Source organism: Bemisia tabaci, chromosome 4, assembly GCF_918797505.1.
Source record: "Bemisia tabaci chromosome 4, PGI_BMITA_v3".
Classification (NCBI taxonomy): Eukaryota; Metazoa; Arthropoda; class Insecta; order Hemiptera; family Aleyrodidae; genus Bemisia; species Bemisia tabaci.
The window spans coordinates 13,006,128-13,031,319 of NC_092796.1; the positions used below are offsets into that span (position 1 = coordinate 13,006,128).

Here is a 25,192-nt window from a genome sequence, read left to right on the forward strand (position 1 = left end):
ACGCCACTGATTGAAAGTATAATCTCTAAATCCACCCCCAGAGGTGCATTTTCACACATGAGATCTATTTGAAATCTGAAAATAACTTTTCCTGAAAAAGCATATAGCTTCTTCAAAAATGTTATCGTTAAATTTTCTTTTTCCAACCATAAAATCTCACGTTTACCGACGGAGGATACTTCATGATGCCTAGGCGGCAGGCAAGTATCAATTGCGGACACTGTGCAAGCGACTTACGTGTTGGTTTGACAAATCGGAACTATGCGCAATTGCATGATGAAGGTTTGATTTTAGGGTTTGAGGGGGGGGGGGGTCTACGTCAATGTGTGGCAAAATAACCAGCACTGCTGCACAATAGGAATGTATCGACCAAGCTCTTTCGGTAACGATTTTAACAATCGACCCGTTGCACTTTCTTCCTGTTCCATAATTTCTGAATTTTATGATTTTTAATAGTAGACCAATGGCTTACAAGTTTCGGGCGATTGCTAATTGTCTGCGAAATTCATACAAAAACATATAAATATCTGGACTTCGGGATTCTTTATTTTTTAATATCATCATAGATTTATTAACTGTAAGCTCGACTTAAAATCAGCAAAATGTATTTTATTGTCAATCTTCTCTCGCGAAGTTCCCACACCAAAATTATCGATTTGAAACAATTTTTGACTCGAGCAGACTTCGGTCTTAAAGTGAACGCTTAATTTGAACTTATGAACACGATACAAGTTCTTACTTGCTAATGAAATCTGATTACATTCCTTTCAACATAAATTTTACCGTAGGGAAATTAATAGCGGTGTGGAAGATCGAACCCTGTCTAGTGGTTCATTAAGTAGTCATGTGTTGGTTCACTGATCACTCGCGCCGGAGTCCAATTTCTCGTGTCATTTGGAATTTTCCTAGAGCAGCGGCGAGGATCAAAGCCATTGTGGAATAGATGAAGAGATAAATGTTTGGATAGGCGGATGATTTATTGAAACGCAATCAGTTTCGGCGAGATCGATAGTAAATGACTCTCGTGGCTCCACACAGTGATCAGAAGTCATAGTTGTGGGTCCATCGCTCGCGGGTCTCGAAACAATCATAGAGAACATATTGTAACGCAACCTAGAGTACCTTTATAGACAGAGTATGGCCATTTCTGTTCCGGTTTTTCATTGGTCGCGAGCGAATAGGCTGACACGATGCTCTTAGGGCCGTAAATAAACAAACAAGATGGCTGTTATCAGCAAGCAAGATTGAGGTTATGCACATCTTACATCCTCCTATGATAAAGGTGAAAGGCGATTTAACAATGTTTTCGTGTGTTATTCGTAGATATGCTAGTTTAAATTATTACTGCCGTATAATTGAAATTTTTGTCAAATTTAGCTTCTTATCGATGTTACGGTGAGTCGCCATCTTGTTTGTTTATTTACGGCCCTAAGAGCATAAAGACATGAAGAGCATGAAGCCTAAAAACTCGTTGACCAATCAAAAAGCGGAACAGTTTTCCTGTAGTAAAAAGATACGAATGGCCATACTCTGTCTATAAAGGTACTCTAACGCAACCAAGAAGTAGACGAATCATGAAATATGTTCCTCTCAAATGCAGGATTAACTTTGTCAAAAGATTAAGAAAAGAAGAAAAAAAAGAGAAAAAAGTATCTCGATTCATCTGCGGTATAATTGGGATCGGAGCCACCGTGGATAAGCAAAATTCGCGGATAATCCGAAAGCTATTTGACCAGTGAAATAGAATTGAATAGGCTGTATTTTAACGGAATCTATTAAACACTTCATCCAACAATAGACAGGAATGCCTTTATAAGTTAAAAAGAATACACTTTAACACAAAAAATTTTTGTAGAAATTATTTTGGAAAACGTCGTTCCTGAGAGGAATTTTTTGATAAAATTTGGCGCCATGAAATCGCAGCTTCTATGGGCCACAGCCACACTGCACAAAAAGTTACGGGCTGTATAGACGTACTGTCGTTCCGGGCTCATAGGCCGAAAGTTCCGGGTGCTGGAGCCGTAACTTCGATGCGGGTGCTGGAGCCGTAGCTTCGATTGATCCGGGTGCTACGCCCGGAATTTTTCGCCTCTGAGCCCGGAACGAGGACGATATAGCCATATAGCCCATACAGCCCTATATTCCATATAGCCCATAAGTACGGCTTCCACAGCCGGAGCTTTTTTTCAGTGCACCAAAAAAATTACGGCTAATTAAGGCTACTTTACCGAAATTTATAAACTTTGCCTGAACGGCCCATTGTTAAATTTCTCCGAGATGGTAATATTTGTCTCTGATTCTGTCTGCGGGTCCAAGTCCTCATGAAGGCTGTGCCATTGTGAGCTGAGACGCGTGGTTGAGCCGCGAGATTGATTAATTGTTGATTGTCGATGAGATGATGACGTCAGGGAAGTGCGGGATTGATGGGAGATGACGGATGTCGGAGCAGCAAACACCTCTTGTGTTACGCGTCACCCGAGTGTCGGTACCTTCCGGCTAAACTAGACAGGATGAATGACTCTTCAGACGGTAGTCGTGTGCCTTTTGTTCGGTCCTTCCCGAAGATTCGTAGGTGTTTTTGTTGATCGGGCTGAGAATTCAATTCTCAGAGTTGGAAGCTCGACAGGTCGGAAGCTTAGCTTACCGATTGACTCGGGTTCAAGCTAATTTTATTTCAACACTCAAAAAAATGTATGACTCTGAGACCCCATAAAAATGGCTCGGAGATCCTTAATTTCTAACCAAAGTGACTTACCGTCTACATTATGGCTTTCTGAGCCATACTTTATTGGTCGTGAACCTATTAGCATAGCTCCATGAACTATGTTTTATGGTTCCATGATCCATAACTCGGCCGGCAAGTCTTTCTTCCCATACTTGTTTTTTGAGTGAAGTGATTATCTTTGGAGGGTTTTTTTTTTTTCTTTTTAATCACTGTTTTGAGTTTCTGAGGACAAATTTTAGATCAGGTAAAATTTCATTAGCATGGACGTCATAATTTGAAATTATTGTATTGACGTACCGCGCACATACGTACATCTGCTAATTAAAACACGCATCTGTTGAATTGTGTGGTCGGTTTAAAGTCATAAATTTTAGTTGTATTCTCCTCTTAGATAATTTTTACTCTCAAATTTTACACATTATAGTAAAAATTCAATGTGTCCTCACAACTTTTTGGCAGATAAAATCAGGGGTTCGGAGGACAAGGCGCATAAGTGCACACTGGAAAAAAAAACACATTGGATCTAGAGTCCAGACTCTTAAAAATATCGACAAGAAAAAATACTCTTGAATCAAATGGATTTTTGCTTAATTCAAAAACCGAGATTCTTAATTTGAGCGGATTTCCTTTTGATTTGAGCAAAAATCTGATTGAATCATGAGTATTTTTTTCTTTTCAATGTTTTCAAGAGTCTGGACTCCAGACCTGATGTGTGTTTTTTTTTTTTTTTTTTTTTTTTTTTTTTTTCAGTGCAGGTTTTGTAAAAAATGAGATATTAATAATTTCAACTAAAAATATTCTTAAAAATATTTGGTGAAACATAGGCAGCACAATTTCAATTTTTAAGCATCAGGAGTCATGTAATTTCGAAACTTCAAAAATGTATTTCTCGAAATAGCAAAAACTGCACTGATGCGCCTTGTCTTCCAAGTCCCTTAACAATAGTTTACTTCATTGGTACAATAGGTAACGCCGGAATTAAGAGGATTGTAAGCAGTCGTATAAATGAAGAGTAATGTGAATGAGAGACACAGAGGGTGGCCGTTGTTCATCTTCACACCTACCTCTTCGCTCTTGCGAGCTCTGTTTTCTTCGGTAACGTTTTGTCAACGCCGGAGAACGAAGTACGAAGCGGTAGCGCCGCCGATGAAAGCCGGAACGCCTTCAATTTTTTGGTATGCAACACGCGCATCCCTCAAGTTCGAATAGTTGTATCAAGGGGCTATATCCTCGCCACGTGAAGAACCATTAGGAGAAAGGACGCATCGTGCAAAATGAGGACCTTGGAGGACAAGGCGCGTAAGTGCAGTTTTTGAAACAATAGAGATATTAATGATTCCAACTAAAAATAATCTTAAAATATATTCTGTGAAACATAGGCAACAATATTTCAATTTTTAAGCATCTAAAAGTCAGTTTGAACCATCTTCACCATCAGACTCCGTGTAATTTTGAAACTTAAAACACTTATTTCATATACAATAGCAAAAACTGCATTTGTACAATTTGTCCACCGAGCTCCTCAAATGTTCTCTGCCGCTCATTATTGAAGTTATTTTAAAAAAAACCTTAAACAAGGTTAACTGTCATTCCTTCCTCTAACCGACAACAATAATTATCCAAAAAAGATAAACGACTTTAATATTGTGTGGTTAGCAAGTGGAGAGGTTTTGAATATAAACTTCAAGCACTCTTTTAGGCTTTATATTGGCATGTGATTAGTATAATTAAATCAAGAATGCGCACCTGCTGTGTAAATAATCAGTGATGATCCATCCCAATGCTGGATTATCATCGGACCAAGTTGCCGACATTAAGACGCTGTATTTAGTGGTACCTTTCAGCAAGTATGCATATTTTATTTTATCATCGCGTAAAGAATAATTTTCTTTAAGTTACACCGACGATGATAATGTGCGTCAAAATGGCTCAATTAAAGAAGATTGATCAAGCGCGAATTCATGAATGTTGATAGTGTTAATCTCCCTGCAGCATGCTTTTTAGACTTTAACGAGACGATGTATACAATCATAACACGCCGATATTGCGCCTTGGTCGTAATATTTCTTTTATCTTCTCGCGCTATTGCATGATTCCTAATTGGTGTTTATTTTAATTGGAAACTGGCATTATGCAACGCTTACAATTCGTTTAATATGAGAGTACATGCATGATTTAATCTCCCAATTCCTACGGAAATATCGACTCACAATCAGCAAATTCATCTTACAATGTAGTTCAAATTGCTCGCTTTCTTTCATTGCGATTCCCTGAAATAATATATCGATTTTAATTTGAAACCATTTTATCCTTCTTTAATGGTTTAAAATGAGGGTCGTCCATTGTCATTCTTCAGACGTTTTTAAGGGCTTCGGTCCCACACAAGAGCTTCTTCCTCCTCGTGACCGAAAGAGACGTGTTGTGGAGAATTTTTACCAAAAATGCTCCCATTACAGTCCGCGGAAATAGAAAGTATATTTCCCAATAAATCAGAACTGTGTCATTAAAACGAAAGCAAAAATGAGTGTTCTGCGAACAATTTATGCTTCAACATTGATATTGCAATGTGCTTGGCATGATTTGTAGCTCCCAGTGTAGCCATTTATTCATGCCTAAGAGATGTTCTCGAAGCATAGCTGAAGAATTTAGGACACTCAGTCATTTTTTTTCCCTTGCAATGAAGCCCGCTGTACAATGAAAAGAGGCTTGCAGGAGGTTAGGCATGAAATTTTCGATCAGAACTGCAAATTTTGATATTAATTTCTTCACATTATAAATTGTATAGGGTTGAGGTGCTTCTTGACAGAAAAAGTTTCAGAAAAGACTCTTCAGAAAGTTTACACGAAAATCAATTGATCCCTCTGTAAAACTTGTACGTTCTATGTTAACATCGGTATGAGCTTTTAATTTTTCCTCACTTTGTCCGACTCCTCTCATTGACTCGCTCCACTGAGCGCCGCTGCGCTGGTGAGGTTGTTAGTGTCTGAAGTCAAAAACGCCCTCATTTTCGTGCGTATGCAACACGAACATCCATGGATCCAGAATAATTGCACCCAGGCGTTTTAATGAATTCATTTATTATTCGTCGCATGCGATATGAGTTTTAGCCCCCTCTTCGTCCACGGCCAAAAACTAAGCATTTTTTCGTCGTTTCATTTTCAAAATTCCCGCGCGGCGCATCTGAAATAGGCGAATTTCTTTGGCTCACAATCAAACGTTCGGGAACAATCCGGGAGCGACGCTCTTAGTAGGCGAACTCTACCGCGGCGATGTCAGAACTGACCCGGTTTCTGATTATGCAACCAGCAGCGCGGCGACCGATGACCGCCCCCCCCCCCCCCCCCGCCCCTCGCCGCAATGCGTCGCGCAGCCACCAACCAAGGTCGACCCGGCCTCCGCGCCTCTCCGTCACTCACCGACTCACCGACCGTTTTTTGCGGCACCATCGGGCTATTCCGAACCGATGAGCATCGATGAGTTCTAAAGTCCCGCTTGGATTTTACTGCTGTGATAGCGAACAGAGTACATAAAGCGAATTTTCGCGATCGAATGTCATTCATCAAACGAATTGATCAGTGCTGAGTGATGCCGATGATCGGTGATGTCAGGAGCCAATCAGAGCTCAGATTTTTTTCCTAAATGAAATTAAGAAGAAAATAAGAAAACACGAAACACTAAAACACAGAAATTGCGAAAACACCAGACTTGAATTGACAAAACACAACAACAGATAGAGATGACAGAACAAAAATTTTGGTGAGAGATGAAGTTTCTGACATCGATTGCATCAATTCAAAAATCGAATTCAAGTCCCGAGGTGAATTCGAAATTTCAAATTGATGGATTTCAACGGTCTCCGGTGAGACCAACGAAGAAGTCGAATATCATTGAAAAAAAATGCACAATCGTCGAAAATTCGCTTATAGTTAGTGCTAAAATGAAGTTTTCAGAGAAAGGTCGCAGAAGCGGCTAAGCGGCAAATTTTATTGGAAGAAACCTCCGATCTTTGTCAAATTGCCACTACCGAAAGACTCTAAAAATCGTTTGAATGATTAAAAATCGACTGATTTTGTTTTCAATTACATAAAAATAAGGGTTTCTTTCATTTTCATGTTAGGCTAGTGTTAGACGAGACAGCCGTAAATGCTGTGCTATCTTCTGCATGTTTTCGTGGTTGCGTTTTGGATACAGAACAAACACATTTTCAGGTTAGAAGTTGGTGGAGGAGGCCGGACCTATACTTGAAAACACTGTTTTCATTGACTGTCTGATGAAATGATGTTACTTACTGCTGTTTTGCCTAAAAATTCGTCATTGTTTGCGCATAATGACGGCTTTCTGATATGTCTCGTTTTCATACAATTAAGATGAATTTTGCAGTTCTAGCTACTTAAATGATTTCATCTAAAAGAGATTGGATGAATTTTAAAGGAAACTCGATTTCGAAAATTTGACACTTACTGCCGCAAACCTCTGTACAAAATATACTTTAGAAATTTCGTTTGCCAAACTAACCTCTGTTGAAGTAAAGCCTGCCGTCGGCGCTGCGCCGCTTCGCGGGTGAAGCGGTGAGTGCTTGGACAATCAAAACGCCTTCAGTCCCTGCGTATGCAACACGGACATCCTTGGAGCCCGAAAAGTTGCATCCAGGAGTCAAAATAGAATCCGTCAATGATCCGTCGCATGCGACACTAACTGAATCGGCTTTGATTGTTTCTCTCACACCGTAACTTAATTTCAGCTGTGTCTACCATGCCGATGAAGTGAACTATTGTTGATTTTTATCACATTATTGTAAAATTTTTGAATAATGATTTGATTGCTTAAATGTATAAAAACGTTGCCCTCCTGAAATGTGGGCCGTCACATTTCAGTTGATGACACCATCGGCAGTCTCCCAAACCACGTAACTTGATTTGCGACATTACAGACCTCGTGTCATACTTCATTTCCTAAATGTAGAACTACTCATAACGTCAATTCTTAAAAACCTCCTTGATTTTTCTTTTCGGTGCGAAGCAAACTCTGAAAAAACTTCAAGAAATGATGTTGATTCGTCCTTCCTTAAAGAAATAAAGTAGAAGCGATGATTTTTATACACCGTAAACGAGATTCGTGATTTGGGAGTTTCACCGTCGTCATGTAAAATCAGTTAAACCGCATCAAAAATGTTTCTTTATTAATTTTTTTGGCAATTGTTCAACTTTTATTCTTATTCGATTTAATTTAGATCATTTTTTTCTTTAAATTATTACACGGTTTCAAAAGCTACCTCTAACTTGCCATGCAGAATAACTATAACTTTCCGCTCGATCATGAAGCTTCAAAATCACGTGACCGACGGTAAAAATGGTATGACGTAGTCTCTACGTCATACCCTCAATAAAAGAAAGGAAATAAGTCTCTCATTCAGATCATGTCTCCTAGCTAAATCGTGCTCTGTGAGGGAATGTAACTCTTCAATTAAGTATTTTTTCGCGTACGCATCCCGAGCACAATTAGTTTTATTAACAATTACTCCAAGTTTTTATTATTAGCTGGTCTGGATCAAGGTCACAATTAGCGCACTCTTGTTAGTATTCCGCGAATCTCCACAGCGCATGCGTAGCTTCCACCTCGAAGTTCCTCGAAATAACAATGGAAGGGAATCCTCCTTAATTCGTGATTCAGCTTGATGATAGTGAAATAGGCTCTGACGTTGGACGGAAAATAGGGTTGATGGAACGTGACGACGTCATCTCGGAGGCTCTGACTGAATTTTAGGACTCGGCACGCATCGCCGCGCACTGGACCAAGTAAATAGGAGAAGTTGGACAAAATCTGGAAACTTAGAAAGCTTATATTTTCGGAAATATAAAACGAAAAAGTTCGAGGGTGGTTTTATTGGGTTTTTCGTGAAATTTCCTGTCAGAAACACTCCTATTGAAACTGAATTTGTGACTATACAAACATCAAAATTTGAAATGGAGATGTTGCATGTGTGAGGAATTTGCGATTTGACTGTTGAGTCTTATGCAAAAGTTTGCGGGAAACACGATGGTGCCACTGGTTGTCTCAGAAATCAACTCCCAAGCTCAAAAAAAGCTCTCAAGTTGAGGCCAAAATGGAGGGGATATCCCACGCTATCCCAAGAGTCCACTTCTACGGCAAGACAAACTCTCCATGGCAAAGATAGGGAGCAAATACATTGACAGGGCTGCCACTTTATTTGGGGACTCAAAAATTGAAAACTCGGCAACACTGCTAATGTATTTGCTCCCTATTTTTGCATGGAGAGTTTGTCTTGATGTAGAGGTGGACTCTCAGGATAGCGTGGGATATCCCGTCCATTCTGGCCTCAACTTGAGAGCTTTTTTTGAGCTTGGGAGTTAATTTCAGAGAAAACCAGTGGCCACATCGTGTTTCTCGCGAACTTTTACTTAAGAATCAACAGTCAAATCGCCCATTCCTCACACATGCAACATCTCCATTTTAGCCCAAAAATGCATGTCCGACCTCTTGTATTAGCTCGTTCTACTGTGCGGCGTCTGCGTGAATAGGATTTACGATGGAGATAAGATGTGATGGATAAGGCCGGTGGGGATCTGTTTATAGCGATATGTATTTTCAAACCAGCTTTTTCGATTGAATCGCTCAGTTCAAAAATGACATAAGTGCACGAAAAGAAGTAAATTAATCGTAAGATCCAATGGGCTACCAGACGGAGTCTGAACTTTAAAAAAGTCACGTGTTTTCTCCTCAAAATCGTACGTATAAAAAACGAATCACATGATAGGAAGTTCAAAAATCACATTTTCAACGAGATTGTACCAAGTATTTTTCACTCCGACCCAACGGGAGTCAGACTATACTAATTACGTCATTTGTATTTTTGTCTTTTAACCAACGTTAGTTGTAAAACAGAAACAACTTAAAATGGGACTAAGGCCGCAAAAAATAAATTTAAAAAACCCGGGACATTCCGCGGTGATTACACTCGTATTTTCAACCGGCAAAAAAAGAAAGAAAATAAAATTTAACAAGTTGGTTTTTGCAATCGCTAGCGATAGCAATATTCGTCATGGGAACTTTTGCTTCTGGGATATGAAAATTTTAAGGTACAGTTCGTTTGTAGTATCTTCAGAATTGAAGGGGCTATGTAATTTTGTGTCGACATCTCTTTTTTAACATTTTTAATTTTTTTTCTTTGCATACAAGAAAGCTGTTATTTACCAATTATTTATTTTCGTTGGATTATGTATGGTTTTTGGAAGTTAACGCATTTAACTTTCAGTTTCGTTTTTTCGGCGTAAAGTATGATATTTTTACTCTACGCATATGCCCGAATACGCATCATAACGACGGTGAAACTACCAAACCACGTATCTCGTTTGCGGTGTTTAAAAATCTCCGCTCACATTTTATTTTTTTGAAGTAGACCAAATCAATATCATTCCTTGAAATTTTCACAGAATTTTCTCCGCACGAAGAGGAAAAATCACGGAAATTTTCAAGACTGGACGTTAAGTAGCTTTTCATTTAAAAAATAAAGTATGACAGGAAGTCTGCGACGTCGCAAACCGAGATACGTGGTTTGGTAGTTTCACCGTCGATAAGTGACCTATGTGCTTCCTAAGTTGCCATTTTTTTCATTCAAATAGATGTAACCGAAATGTTAGATGTGTACTACCTATACTACTTTCATGTCATTGCTTTATTTATTTATTTACTTTTTGCGTAGGTATAAATTGTTATTTTTTGCTGAATTTTGGAGAAAATATTGCTTTAAGAACGTGGAATGTAAATTAATTTTATTGAAAAAAGAAAATACCATCATTAATTTGGGCGAACAGAGAAAATATACATCAATATTTGGGTCAACATCTCCCTGATTATATAAAGGATGAATATATTAGTATTTCTGTATCAAAAAACTTAGCTTTTGTCTTCAGAGATACGATGATTCTAGTCCCAGTCAATTTGTTTTATTGAAAAAACAAAAAAACAAAAAATAAATAATAAAAAAAAAACAACTGAAATGTTAGACATACTATTTTCATGTCTTTCTATTTGTATCAATAGGTACTTTTTGCTTAACTTACGAACGTTGAATGCAAATTAACTTTATTGAAAAAAGAAAATAACGTCATTAATTTGGGGGAACATGTGGCTGATTATATGAAGAAGGTATATTCCAGTATTTTTGTTTAACATATTAACTCACGAGAAAATGTTCGTACATTTATCATCTACTATTAATTATTTTTTGATGATTAGTCTAAAACATTCAATACAACCATTAAAAAGTAGTTCCCATCGTCGGGTATCGAACTCCCGATCGCCGGGTGCCCGCACCGAATCAAAAATACGAGGCGGTTTAGTCAACTAGGCTATGACGAATCCACGAGGCGAGAGTAAAAATAGCATACAAAAGACTCAGGCAATGGGCGGGACTTATCACAAGAGACTGCTTTTGGATGATTGATTGATATGAAGCGCATTGCTGTATTGCTGTAGGAGCCATGGTTCGCACTGTTTTAATGCGTCTCGAGGTCCATCCCAGCACGCATTCCGATCGCGGCAGTTGAGCTAAGGCAATATTTGCGTATCCATGAATTAAATCAATCAATCGAGCTCTGATTTTGACTTCTTTATCCGTAACGAGTCCTCCAGAACAATTTTCCACCTTGTACGATGGTTATTATTTCTTTACTTCTATTTTTCAAATTTGAGGTGGGATAATGGCGGCTTCTCAAGAACACCGAGGTAGGCGATCTTTTGCACCAACGAACAGAAAACTGATGGCGAAAAATAACCAATCAGAACCTCCCAAAAAAAAGAATTTGCCTAAAAACGGAACTTCGTGGTTCTGCGCAGATTTACCAGTCAGACACGACATCTCGAGGTGGAAAAAAACTCGCTGAAAGCGAATTTTAGCAATCAACACAACTTGACGTAGAGACATGATTGGCTAAAAAATACAACGGTTTTTGATACATCGGAAAATCAACCAAAAATCGGAGACTGGGCGAAACGCTCAAGGTCGCAGAGGTATAGGGAATCCCATAGCGAAAGCAACGGAACGATTCTAATATCATGGGGAACTCCGTTCCCATGACAAAAAAAAAAACACACTTTAAGCCTCACCACTGTTATTGTGTGACTGCAATTAAGAATCTGATGTTAATTGTGAACATTCATATCCGGTCCAGCGGGCCGATTATGGGAATTGATGGACAAAGCTAGACAAAGGAGACAACAGAGATATGAAGGGATCCTATTGGTGGAAGCGGGTGGTTGCAATGGACAAAGGAGGTAAATAAACGAACTAACGGCAACTCTCGAGAGACCCAATAGTCCATCATTTTCTCCCTTAGTCTATAGGAATCGCCCATTTCAACCAATAGAATAGCTCCATACTCCGCACTATGTCTTCTTTCTCTATCGCTTTGACTATCAGTTTCAATAATCAGCCCGCAGAAGTTTATTCCTAGAGTTCTCCTTGCGTGATTCGTTTTCCCCGTGAAATTTTAAAGAGAAAACATGTTGTCTACTGATTTAGTTCATACCGTGTCAACATTGTCTCCAATGATGTAAAAATATTTTTGGTGCATGATGAACTCATGATAAATATTAAATAAATCGTAGATAGATTAATACGCAGTGGTATCGAAGTTTTTGCTCACCAACTGTCGACTCAGCCTTCGTTTTTGTGATGGAACTTCTAACTCCTTTCCAAAATAAGAAAGGAGAGAATCAACTCGCGAAAAAAATCTCGATTGCTTCTCCACCCGTATGTAAAAAACCGAATGTTAGAGATAAATGAGTCCACTGTAAAACATACGAAACTTAACAAGGAAAAACTGTTGCATGCTCTAATTTACCGACTGGAAAGTTTTTCTACCTGGCGGTGTTGAAAATCGGTCTTCTCATTAATGAATGAGAGGGGCGACCGCAATCATGAATATTCAGCAAAATTCATTCTAAATATAACCGAGCCTCATTACTTATTTCGCTTTCTTCATTTTCTTATAAAACGCTCCGGCTACTCTGCAAAGGGCTTTACTCCAAATCAAGGTCGATAGACCTAGGTCAGTCCGTTGACAAGATGTTCTTTGGAATTTTCCGATCTGGCGACGAACTCCTCCGATTTGTTGTTTCACTACTTTCCAAATGTTCCCCAATTTGCACTGTTCCATTGCATATTTACCCCCGATCTGCATAAGACCAATGTAATCGGATCGGGGGAAAAGCAGAGTTATTTACTCGTATGCGATGAGAGAAAAAGCAAATGTCAACCTTGGTTGTATTACGGAAACCATCTGCGCGTGATTCGATAAAGATCCAATCTACGGGACATGTTCATGCTTAGTGAACGACGACATCGTCATTTACTAGCCAAAATGTGACTATGGAGCTCTGAGAAAGAAAGTTTTGGACAAACTAATTAGGGGGTTGAAACAACTTTTTATCTTGCTTTTTCGGTCCGGGGCTGGTTTGGCTAGCGTGCGGGAGAAGACCAAGCAAAGCATTTTTATTTGTTTCATTGACATTTAACTATTTTTTCCAGTGAGCGTGGTGACAAAGTCTCTAAAATAGTAAAAACTGGAATTGTCAACATTGATATTTCTATGCTCGACGTCGTGAAGACGACATCTTGAAAATTTTTGGGAGCGTTTGTTAGTTCCAAGAGGAATTCACCTCGATATTTTCGAATATAATTTTCGTTTTTATTATAATTATTGAAGAACGCAAGAAATTTGCAGGAAATGCTTGGTTTTACCCATTAAAAAAGGAAAGAATAATCAAATTACGTTAATTTTTCCGGTTTCAAAATGAATTTCGAAGGAAAAAACAACCGCTTTCGCATCTTTCAGGCACGACGTAGTGAGGCTTTCCACGCGAGTAATACGAAAATTCCACTTTGCCAAGACGATACTAAGACGTCAGGTATTTTAAAGAAAGGAAGAAAAAAACACTTCGATCCTTTTTTTTACCTTTTGTTTTTGCTTTCGTCGCCAAAAAACGTTGTGCAGTAATGCTCATTGTAAGATCATTTAAGATCTGAATAAAATTCCATGCATTTTAAAAAGGCATTACACATTTTTCCAAGTTTTCCTGAAAGTGTGTAAATCAAACACAGCGGCGAAAGTTCAATGATCAGGATAAAAAACAATAAAAAATAAATTTAAAGTTAAATATAGGTACTGATCAAGTAGCAGAACATCAACCACTAAAAAAACTCTTCTCAAATTTCCATCGTCCAGACTGTATAAAACTTATAAAGCAAGACGTTGTCGTCCTTAGGCGGTATTTGGTATCGAGCTCATAGACGAGTAAAGAGCATGGAAATCGAGAGTATTGTATTTTCGTTTCGTCATCGCTAGTGGCGCCTAATCACCGTAAATTTTGAACAACACGCCGCATTTCCCATAAAATTCAGAGTGAATTTGGAGGATTCCTTTTGCCATTTGGCACCCTCGCCAGAGTCACGGCACTTGCTATAAATCGCAATGTTGTCACAGTGCATTTCTTCTGGTGAAATGAATGCCTCGTGTCAGGTTTATTAAAGTCGTTCAATGCACATGACAAGGTCACAAGAGAGAGGTCACCTCTCAGGGATGTCCTCAAATTCACAGAGCGAAATTGAACGGCGTTGTTTTACCGAATAATTTGCATTTTTTTTTTTTTTTTGTGACAAATCGATGTTTAGCTCGAACAATTAAAGCATTCAGTTCGATAAGGAAGTTAATGCTTTTTCTTTTTTTTTGTATTTTATTTTTAGAGAAACGACTGTAAGGTTTTAAAACTATACATCGAGTCCTATAGCTCATAAAACGTTCGAAATGCTGCCGCGAAGTTAAAATTTAAATTTTCTAAATTTATCTTTAACCAGTCTTATACTTCATACAACCAATTTATATTGATAATTTTTTCCTTAATGGTTTAAAAAAAAAAACAGTTTTTCCTTAACATATTTTGGGTGTTTCGAAAAAGAAGGATGTCGTCGAATTTTCCTGCCATAATCAATTTAGGGTAATAATTTGGGTTTTAAATAACCATTCGTTTATTTACTACCTCCTTTTTTTACATCATTTGCTTTTGAGCTTAAAATCCAACTTTTCTAGGAATCTTCTTGTGCAGCAAAAAACGCACATTCTAGGAAATACGTTTAACCGCACCAAGAGCTGTAAGACCCTGCTATTTTTTACGTCTTTTGAAATTCATAGCGTTATAAGCACTGAATGTTCTTTGAATGGTTTATGGAAGAAATTTCTTTCGAAAAAATGAAGAATTTACTCTTAATTTAAAAGTATTTGAAGGAAAAATTGCACGTTTTCAGTCGCAGGCTGTCAACCATGTCATCCTTTCATATTTTCTTCGATCCATATCACCATATACCCAATCACTTTCTCCGTTGAGCGCGATACGCCTTCTCAGCTTCTCTTCACCCCTTACCTTCATCGGACACTTTACTTGCCTTCTCCTTCTTCTTCTTCTCTTCCTCTGTCTCTTTCTCAGATTATTTTCGTGCTTTTTTATCCTTCCTCTGTACATTTAGTACGTGCGTACAATTGTACATTGTTCACCATACAATACGTTTAGTACATTTTAGTTTATTATTAAAATTGAATTTTTGTCTAATTTTTTCTCTTTTTGGTTTTTTTCAGAAAAGAAAAGGATATTGAAAGGTGTTTCGGGTCGATTTCAGTCAGGAGAACTCACAGCTATCATGGGCCCATCCGGGGCCGGCAAATCTTCCCTTCTCAACGTTCTTACCGGTTTCAAGTAAGTTTATGCACCATATCAGATGTTTAAAGCCGCCATCTTACAACGTAAGGTCTTTAAAATAAAGAAATCGTTCAAATTATCTTGATAACGATGATAGCTATGATGTATTTATTAAGAAGTAGACTTGTAATAGAACTGCTGCATGCCTCAATGATTTGCAATTTACGGACTTCCTCTTATACAAAATTTTGCAAGAAACAAGATTGTGCTCCTGGTTTTCTCTTAAACAAACTCCAAACCTCGGAAATGACACTTAGTAATTGAGAAGATCCTACACGCTACACTAAGAGTCCATATCTTTACATATTCGAACTCCGTATGCATAGATATTGAGCGAATAAATAAGCAGGGTTGCCGTATTTCCAGCCTTGGAGTCTCCAAACATTTGGGCAACCGGACTAATATATATATACTCCCTCTATCTGTTCAATGAGAGTTCGATTGGATATAGGTGTGAGCTCTCAGCAGGGCGTGGGGTACTGCGGACTCCCTCCATCACAGCCTCTCCGTTAAGGGCTGATCTTGAGCTTGGTAGTTACAATGATATTTTGGCTAAAATAGTGTCGTTTCTCAATGGAAATAATCAAACTACGGAATTTAGGGCAAAAATTTTGTTCGTTTGGCTGTATCTGCAGCCGGAAAGTCGCAAACGCGCCTACAAGGCTCATTGCATTCAAGGATTCATCATGTGTGCGGCCAGCGGCGAGCCCTCGGCGCGGCGGTCGACATGTAACACATAATAGCGCCTACAGGACTGCATGAATACTTCACGCATTGCGCCAAACACAGTATGGTCAGGAGCGGTCGGCGTGAAACGCATAGCGCCTACAAGACTGCAGGAATACTTCACGCATTCCGCCAAACACAGTGCGATCAGCGCTGCGCAGTGGCGGAAGTTAAAATTATTAAACCACATCTATGTTTGCTCTTTCATAATTTTTTGGTTCATTTCTTACCCTGGTAAAAATTGGCAGTAGAATCTATATTCCAAAATACCATAGACCTACAGTCGGCTGTGAGATTTCCAATAGCTTCTATAGCCGGCAACACAATTTCTCATAGCCTTTTATAGCCGATGGCGATTAAGCAACAGCCTGGCGATAAACAGCCTGGCCTAAACGTTACTAATTACGGATGCCAGGACTTGATGAGTTTTTGGACTACCGCTCTCTTTTTGGGCCGCCGTATCTTCATTTAATTTGCGAGGAAAGCTCCGTACTTTTGAAGGATGCCTGCCATTCCTAATATATTGGAGCGCCTTCAATTTCGTATGATACTGTGCAATACCTCTGGTGTGAAATAGTTGCTTCAAGCGCCGCGGTTCGCTGCGGCGCGGCGCGGCGGGCGGGCAGCCAGCGCTGAACGCGCATTGGCGCCTACAAACCTAACGGGGATACTTCACGCATTGCGAAATGCGTGAAGTATCCCTGTTAGGTTTGTAAGCGCCAGTGCGCCGCCGCTCCGCTTTGTGTGAGGCTCTAATATTTAATCTCGCGGAATCAGCGTTTTTCAACTCATGACTTTGAAATGTTTGCACACTCTGTATGGATTATTCTCATTTTAATTGATGAAAAAAAATATATAGTAAAGGAAAGTACAATGTGCGTTTTGTAAATATTCAGATGATTCCGTACAAACTTAAGGATTTACAAAGCACAAGAATTTCTACACAATTTATTGTAGCCTTTTATAGCCGATGGCGAAAAAGCAACAGCCAGGCGATAAAGTGTAAAGCCCGGCGATAGGAACTATAGCCCGGCTGTTTCATTTTTTATCGCTTCGTGTAGCCCGGCCGTATGATTTTTTCCAGTTTTTACAGCCAGCTATATGATTTCGCCCTCTTCAGTCGGCTATAAGAACTCCTACGGTATTTTGAAACGCAGCTCCTATCGCCAATGTTTACCAGGGTATGTATGGAGGACCTTTTCCACACAGAGATAGGTTTACGGAACTTAACTTTCGCATCAAGTTCCGTGAAATTTTGCTAGTAGTGTTGACAGGGCTTTCGCAAAAAATGTATCCAACACGAGTAGGTAAACGCGTCGTATGCACCCCTCCCTCCCCTCCGGCAGTTCACTTGATGGTTTTTATTGATGTTTCAAAACGAATGAGAAGGGGGCGGCAAAATACAGGCGGCCCTTGGGCGGCAAGTAGGTAAATCCGGCCCTGTAGATTGTATCATATGTCTTTTCTGCTCTTCAGATTTAAGAAGGATGCGTTGGTTTTTCGGTGCAGTAAAAAACTGAAAACATTTTTAATGGAGTTACGGCGTTTTTGGTGAGGACTGGAGTATTTCGGAACCCGAGTCCACTACTCGACAACGGCGACGCGTCGAGCCGGGTTCATTGGAGTCATTCGGACGTCGGCGCATGCGCAGAGCGACAATTAAACGCGGCGGCCGATGTAAATGAACGGAATCGAGACGTCAATCCGGCCGGTCTCCGCTCGCCGCCGCCGCGCCGGTCGCGTCGGTTTTGCAAGCGAGGCTCCCGGTGCATTTTGAAACCGGTGGCGGCGTCGCGTAGTTGCAGCAAGCTCACCGTGCAACGGTCAACGGTGCACCGATCCGTCGCGCTAAGCAACAACCGCACAACTGCCACGGGAACCCCATCCAAATACGTGGTCCTCGCAGTGATAACGCCGAACCGGTTTCGCCAATCGTACCGTCCGTCACAATTCCGCAATTATCGGAGACGTCCGCAAAAAATACCGTCTGGACGCTCGAATAGCGCCAATAATTTAATCAAATAATTCGCCGAGTCTCTTGCAGCAAACTGGCAACGTTGTCTTTTCTCCATTGAAACCTATGGAAATGTATCGATTCTTGGAGGGGCCAGGTGCCCCCACAAGAATCGATTATTTAGTGTAGGTTTAAATGGTGTTGTCAAATTGCTGGATCCGCCTCTGATCTCTTGAGAAAAGATACCATTTTTATTTAGGAGGAGTATGGATAGGGATATTTAGCCCTCTGGAAGAAATTCGGACCCGGAAAAATGGCGGTAACTTTGCATTTCGCGGTAAAAATAGGGTTGGTGCCAACTTTTGAAGATTGTCACCTGCTGTGATGTTGCCAGCCTCGCCATAATTATTTAAGCCCACCTCATAATATTTTTTTATGGAATCCGCAAAATCTGATTGAGACTGAGTGGGCACGTTTATACATACGATTTTAGTAAAACTCACAATTCTACAAGGAAATAACACAAAAATTTTAAAAAAATTGAAATCATCGGTCTCGGGTGGGAATCATTTGAGGGCTTAACTATCATAATTCCGCGGAAATTCGCCTTTTTAACTCATGGTCACCCAAAAAATAAAAAAAATAAAAAAAAATTGGCTCGGAAACATTGCAGCCCGGCACACGACAAAACTTTAATGGGAGACCTAACGTGACCTTGTTGGCATATTGATCACCGCGCCACGAAGAAGGAATATCCTAGATTCCTAGAATAAAAGCCAAAGTAAATAGAAACCCTGCCATCAAAGGTTGATAAATTCATGATAACTAGATGACCTTTGGAATTTCCCCATCTGAGGCTGATTTTCCCGCGAATTGCTGTTCTGCTGAATGTTGCCCTTCAAACAAGTTTCCTCGATTTGACCGCTCTGTTTACACAATTCCTCCCATCAAGAGAAAAACTTTTGGTCCTTCGAACTAACATATCAATAGGCGCTCTTCGGTCCAGAAAACTGAGCTTGCATGAAGTCAAAGAAACCAACATCTTCAGTTGATAGAGCTGAGTTCAGTTAGGTGAGCTGAAGTTGCAGTTCAACAAACTGAAACTTTGGCTTTTATGGAACATTTTGTATGTCAAAATTATTGCACTATACACACAGTTGCACAGTTTTTCCATTCTGTGAACCAAGACTTCGATTCGTTGAGATGAATCACTTTCTTCACCGAACCGAATTGCGGCTCCATCTAAGAACTATATCCTGATAACCGCAAGGAGCACACTGAATTTAGCGGTCCGTAGAACGAGGTGATCCCTTTATGATAAGCAAGCTAAGCACTCTAAATTCAATACTCTAATACTGACTCATAACGTTCAATAATTTTTAGACAAAACTGGACAATTCCAGTGCCGTGAAACTCAAGAGCTCCCCAATTCTTCGCTAAGTGAGTCAATAAGTCTCAAAAGCCCATTTGGAATAATGAATGATGAAGATAAAAACTAGTCTGAAAACGTCTGTCTATCGTTGATCCCTGTTGTCATTCGGCAACCTTCCAAATTCTTTAAATAGAATCATTAAAACTTAATCCTCCAAAATAGTATTCCTGTCACCTTGAAACCTTGAAAACTGAGTCACACGTATATAAAGAAATAACAACGCCTCGATTAAGTTAGCCTGAATTTTTTTATACCAAAATATGAGTGATGTCGTTTTGACACCTGATAATGAAGTATTAATTATACGCTTTGTAAAATTTTGCCACAAAAAAATTTAGTTTAATCATAGCTGCACTAGAAAAATTTCCTCCGTAAAATCGGGAGAGCTGCGAATACTCTGAGTTCCTTGCCGCATTCCGCGAGAGCACTAGACCGAGAAGAAATACCTTGAGATGGGTCATTTTGTTGAATGAAGGTTGTCGTATATCATAGATGTCTCACGCTCGTAACCAAAGCTGATCTAAAAATATCTCCCATTTCCACTTGCTCTTGATAACCAGAAATATGTGTTATTAAATTAATAAGCAGAAACTAGTCCACACCAAACAGTAACCCCCGCCTCACAACATTAAAAAAAAGTTGCGTCCGGAGTTTTAGTAGTAAAACTAGGTTTGCCGATAACATGAAAAAAAAAATTCAGAAAAACTTGAAAAAAAGTAACCTCAATTTTCACAGTAATTTGTATTTTTATGTTACGGGAAAAATGGCAACGTCTCAGGGCTCAAACGGACTCCTTAGCACGGCAGTAGGGCCCCTTTTTCCATGCTGCCGTGCTAAGGGAGAACGTCGTATGAGCCTTCAGACCTAGCCAAATTTCCTCCGATAATAACCGAATTTACTGGGAAAATTTGTGGATATTATTTTCCAAAATTTTCAGACAATTTTGGTCGCAATTTAATTTAAAATATCCGGAAATTTCAAAGAAATGTATGCATGAATGTTGTCAAGAATATATGTTTTATCAAAGGAAATTTGGCAACTCTCGAATATTCATACGGCGTTCTTCCTTAGCATCATGAGCGGGCACAATTTAACAAGAGGGAGAACAGTCGTAGATCAGAAAAGTGCTTCGCGATGAATTTCAGCGGACGCATCTTAATCACTGCAAGGTTCATTTATGACACCAGTCACACATATATTCATAAAATTTACCAAGTCTCAGGCATTAAAAGTCTTGACTGAGTACTCAAGGATTTCGTAGGATAAACTCTTGCACCGATGTCTATTTATTAGGCAAGTTACACGTATCTGAAGACAATTATAGTACCTCTTCACCGGCGATTACCCATCTACGTCGGCGAATATAGGTCGGCTGCATTGTGGCAAAGACCTTTCACCCGCGTCTGTAAAACGGAGAGTCTCCATTCATGCTGATGCAAGATTCGCGGACGAGTAAATGAAGACGGCAACTGCGAAACTGAGACTTTTTTGCGCAATTTTACGGTAATCCATGCATCGTGCATTCATCCCGCCCACAGTATCCATTTCAAACGCCTTCAAAGCCCAATCGCGAAAAGGTGTCGCCTCCAATAAGTATGTACAGACGTTTTCGACTGAACGAAGAGAGGAAATCCGAGACCTGTCACATGCCATTGGCCATCGGCCATTGCAAAGATTTTGCGAATCGTTGGTGACATTACAAACAAACCTTATCGATGCTCCAAAACATTTACTTCTAAATTCTTCCTGAAGTCTTTCTTCTCTCCTTTGAATTTACGGTTCCATAAACCTGACCTAATTTGCGAAAATTCGCCTGGCAACAGCAAACAGCTACCCCGACATTCATCAGTAATCTTAGGGCGAATCGGTTTTTTGCTCCGTAAGTTGCGTATCAACCATTATTAGGCAAAAATAGTGTTCCCTCTCACTTCAACTTTGGTCTTAAGCGTCTAGCCTACGCACGAACCAGGGGTTTCAATGAGGCTCATCGATGGAACTGTTGACTGTTGCCTTTCCAAGATCGTCGGGCCGACGATATTTGAGGGTAACCAATGAGTTTGAGAGACATCACAGGTCAGATCTTGATATTTTCAAGGAATTTCGTGCAGGAATGGCTGATTAATTGAAGAATTAGTGCCAGTTTAAGAACCCCAGTTTGAACATGGGCTGGACGCTTTACTCGATTACATTGCTAAGATTGTGGATAGGGGTCTCTAGAGTACCTATATAGGGAGAGTATGGACATGTCGGAAAGTTTGAGGTTAGGTGATGGAGCTCTTAGGGCCCAAAAGGGCAGGCAATCTATGAATTCAAATTATTCAGAGTGATTCATTATTAGAATTGTAAGGAAATTTCGTTAGTGAAGCACGTATTTGACTTAGTTTTTTCATAAATTTAGTAATTTTTGCAGGAGAATGCTCATGTATAAGCATTCTTTTCCACTTCGGTCTGATATTGGAGATTGAAGATCGGCAGTAACTTTTTTCGTTTTCAAAAGTTACCTGCCCTTTTGGGCCCTAAGAGCTACATATTTCCACTTGTCCATACTATCCCTATATAGGTACTCCAGGGGTCTCTAAAATAATTTGTCTTCGATCAGCAAAATGGGTACCCAACCCCAATATTCACCAGTCATCTTCAGTCCTCAACAAGTTGCTCATCAAACACCATTTGACGAAAAATAGAGTTGACCTTCCAACTGAGCCTTCGCCTCACCCAACAACAGCGCTCAGATTTGGAGCGCGGGGCTCTACAAATTATTGTCCCTCATTTTATACCGGATGTTACACCATTGGAGCGAAAATATGAATTTTCGCACTTGTCCGCTTGGTATTTTTCGCGCCGCCAAAGTGGCAACACTGGCTCTGCGAGTATTAGTGAGGTGGTCGTGCAGGAGCAGGAGCAGGAGGTCAGTGTGTCAAACTTGAGGTTACGTCACCGAATACTATTGTACGAAACAGGTTTATCTAGCACGTTTTGTATCTTACTAAGTACACGGCCGATGCTGAGAGCCGCTCCAGCCTCCCTCCCCCTCACCCGTAGCCGGGACTCCGTGAAATACCTTTAACTGGACCGAAAAAAATTACCCTTTTTCTTCGCTGCGATGTACTAGCGCCTCGGTGCCCGCTAGCCCGTCATTACGGGCGCCTTCCCCGGAGCCGTGCGCGAGAGCGCGCCCTGAAAAAAAAATTTCGGTGTATTTACTAAGAAAATGGTAAAATTACCAAGAATTCAGGGTTCTATTTGATCCCAGTTTTTTCTTAGTAAAATTACCATTTATGGAATTGGTAAAATTATTGAACTTTCTCGGTAATTTTACTGGACCTTGGTATAAACGCCAATATTTTTTATCGACTGTGGTAGAATTACCGAGATAAAATGGCAAAGTTACCGGGAATTGATTACCAATAAAAGTGGTATTCTTACCTAAAAAAAAACAGTATAAATGTCGGTTTTTAGGTAAGCTTACCAGTCTGTCTTGGTAAAACTAAAAATAATTGGTAAAAAAGTGAGATGGTGAAGGTACCTACGGACTTTGGTGAAAACGCTGAGAATTTTTTTTAGTGTAAGGACGAACAAACAGTTGTGAGGAACAGTGTACTCATACATTTACTCAGTGGAAGCTTCTGTCAATCACGAAAAATCTATCACTGCGATGTTCCGCTCTGATTCCGGTGGGATGCCGGCAGAAGAGGGAGAATTCGCATTGAATACGCAGTGCTACAACGGTCATAAGCAAAAGCGGATCCAGCAATTTGGCAACACCGGATTTTTTCCATTTAAACCTTTGCTGAATTATCGATTCTTGTCGGAGCACTCGGCGACAATCGATACATTTCCAAAGGTTTAAATGCAGGAAAGATAATGTTGCCAGCTCGCTGGATCCGCCAATGGGCATAAGTAGGAGTGATTAAAATTAAGGCGACATCAACTTTATGAGCACCAGTTTCCCGTTCAGTCTATAGTTTCACACAGTAATCACCACGTGAGAAATTTTTCGCAAATCAGCGCTGAGATACGTGGAATGGAATCAGGTTCTTTAAGTTGGTAACCTCTAGATTTTTTTTTAACCGCACGCGGTGATCAACCCCTGAGACATGAGGTTTGGTAGTTTCACTGTTGTTATATTACAGATTTCAGATTCGCAATTCGAAAGAATTGATGCCTGTTCGAATGGAAAAGTTTTACAGCAATGCCAGCTCTAGAACTGTTTCTTCTCTCAGAATTTTGATATTTCTATGCCGAGCGCGGTTGCTGTTGACCGCTCATTCTGATATTGAAGTTCAGTATCGACAGCGAAACTGCAAAAACGCGTATCTCGGTTTGCAAGTTTCCTGTTATAATTTGCTCTGTAAACGTTGAAAAAAACCCAAAGTCATTTCTCGAGAACTTCCCTATTTTTCCCTCTCTGTGTGAAGAACATATTGCAAAAATTCAAGCAATAGTATATTTCCTCCTCTTTCGATGAAATACAAATGGAAGCGAAGATTTTGAAACACCTCGAAGGAGATAGGCGTTTTTACAGTTTCACCGCGATGGGTATCCTCTTCATGCTTTGCGCACGCGGAGAGTTCGCAATATCGTCGAGAATTTGCCCCTTTCTCTATTCATGAGATTGGCTAGCTTTCTATCCTGGCGTCGAAGTCTCCTCGAAACGCGGCGTGCGTCATTGCACACGGCCATCCGCGCGCGCTTCGCTCCCCTCGGCTCGGGTGAATGCACCTTCCACGGCCTTCTCACCACTCGTTTATTATGATCGTCATCTTCATATCGCATTGGCGGAACCAGCAAATGGAGATGTTGCATGAGTGAGGGATTTACGATTTGACCATTGATTCTTATGTAAAAGTTCGCGAGAAACACGATGGTGCCACTGGTTTTCTCTGAAATCATCTCCAAGCTCAAAAAAAGCTCTCAAAGTGAGGCCAAAATGGAGGGGATATCCCACCCTACCCTGAGAGTCCACCTCTACATCCAAACAAACTCTCCATGCAAAGATAGGGAGCAAATACATTAGCAGTGATGCCGTGTTTTCAGTTTTGGAGTCCCCAAATAAAGTGGCAACCCTGCCAATGTATTTGTTCCCTATCTTTGCATGGAGAGTATGTTTTGATGTAGAGGTAGACTCTCAGGTTAGGGTGGGATATCCCCTCCATTTTGGCCTCACTTTGAGAGCTTTTTTTGAGCTTGGGAGATGATTTCAGAGAAAACCAGTGGCACCATCGTGTTTCTCGCGAACTTTTACATAAGAATCAATGGTCAAATCGCAAATCCCTCACACCTGCAACATCTCCATTGGCAGCTTTGTCTTTTCTCCATTTAAACCTATGGAAATGTATCGATACTTGGAGGGGCCAAGTGCTCCGACAAGAATCGATTATTCAGCATAGGTTTAAATGGAGGAAATCCGGTGTTGCCAAATAGCTCGATCCGCCTATGAGGCCTCTGTCTTATCGCGGGTAAATTTTTCGCCGGTGCCTCTCTTTTTCGTCTTTTTGACCTGGTGTTAGAATACCGCCAGACCTCTCCCCCTACTTGGGTGACGTTAGTGATGGCCGGCCCCTTATCGATCAGCAACATTTGA

The 25,192-nt window shown here is 40.1% G+C and overlaps 1 protein-coding gene across 4 annotated transcripts in view; it reads left to right on the forward strand.

Moving 5' to 3' along the window:
- The window catches only part of LOC109033434 (ATP-binding cassette sub-family G member 1), a 139,547-nt gene that overhangs the window by 75,688 nt on the left and 38,667 nt on the right, over window positions 1–25,192 (forward strand). For all 4 annotated transcript variants that reach the window (XM_072299356.1, XM_072299355.1, XM_072299358.1 and 1 more), the window contains one exon: window positions 15,376–15,493. In XM_072299356.1, the coding sequence (XP_072155457.1) occupies window positions 15,376–15,493 (118 nt within the window). The remainder of the gene's footprint in view (window positions 1–15,375; window positions 15,494–25,192) is intronic.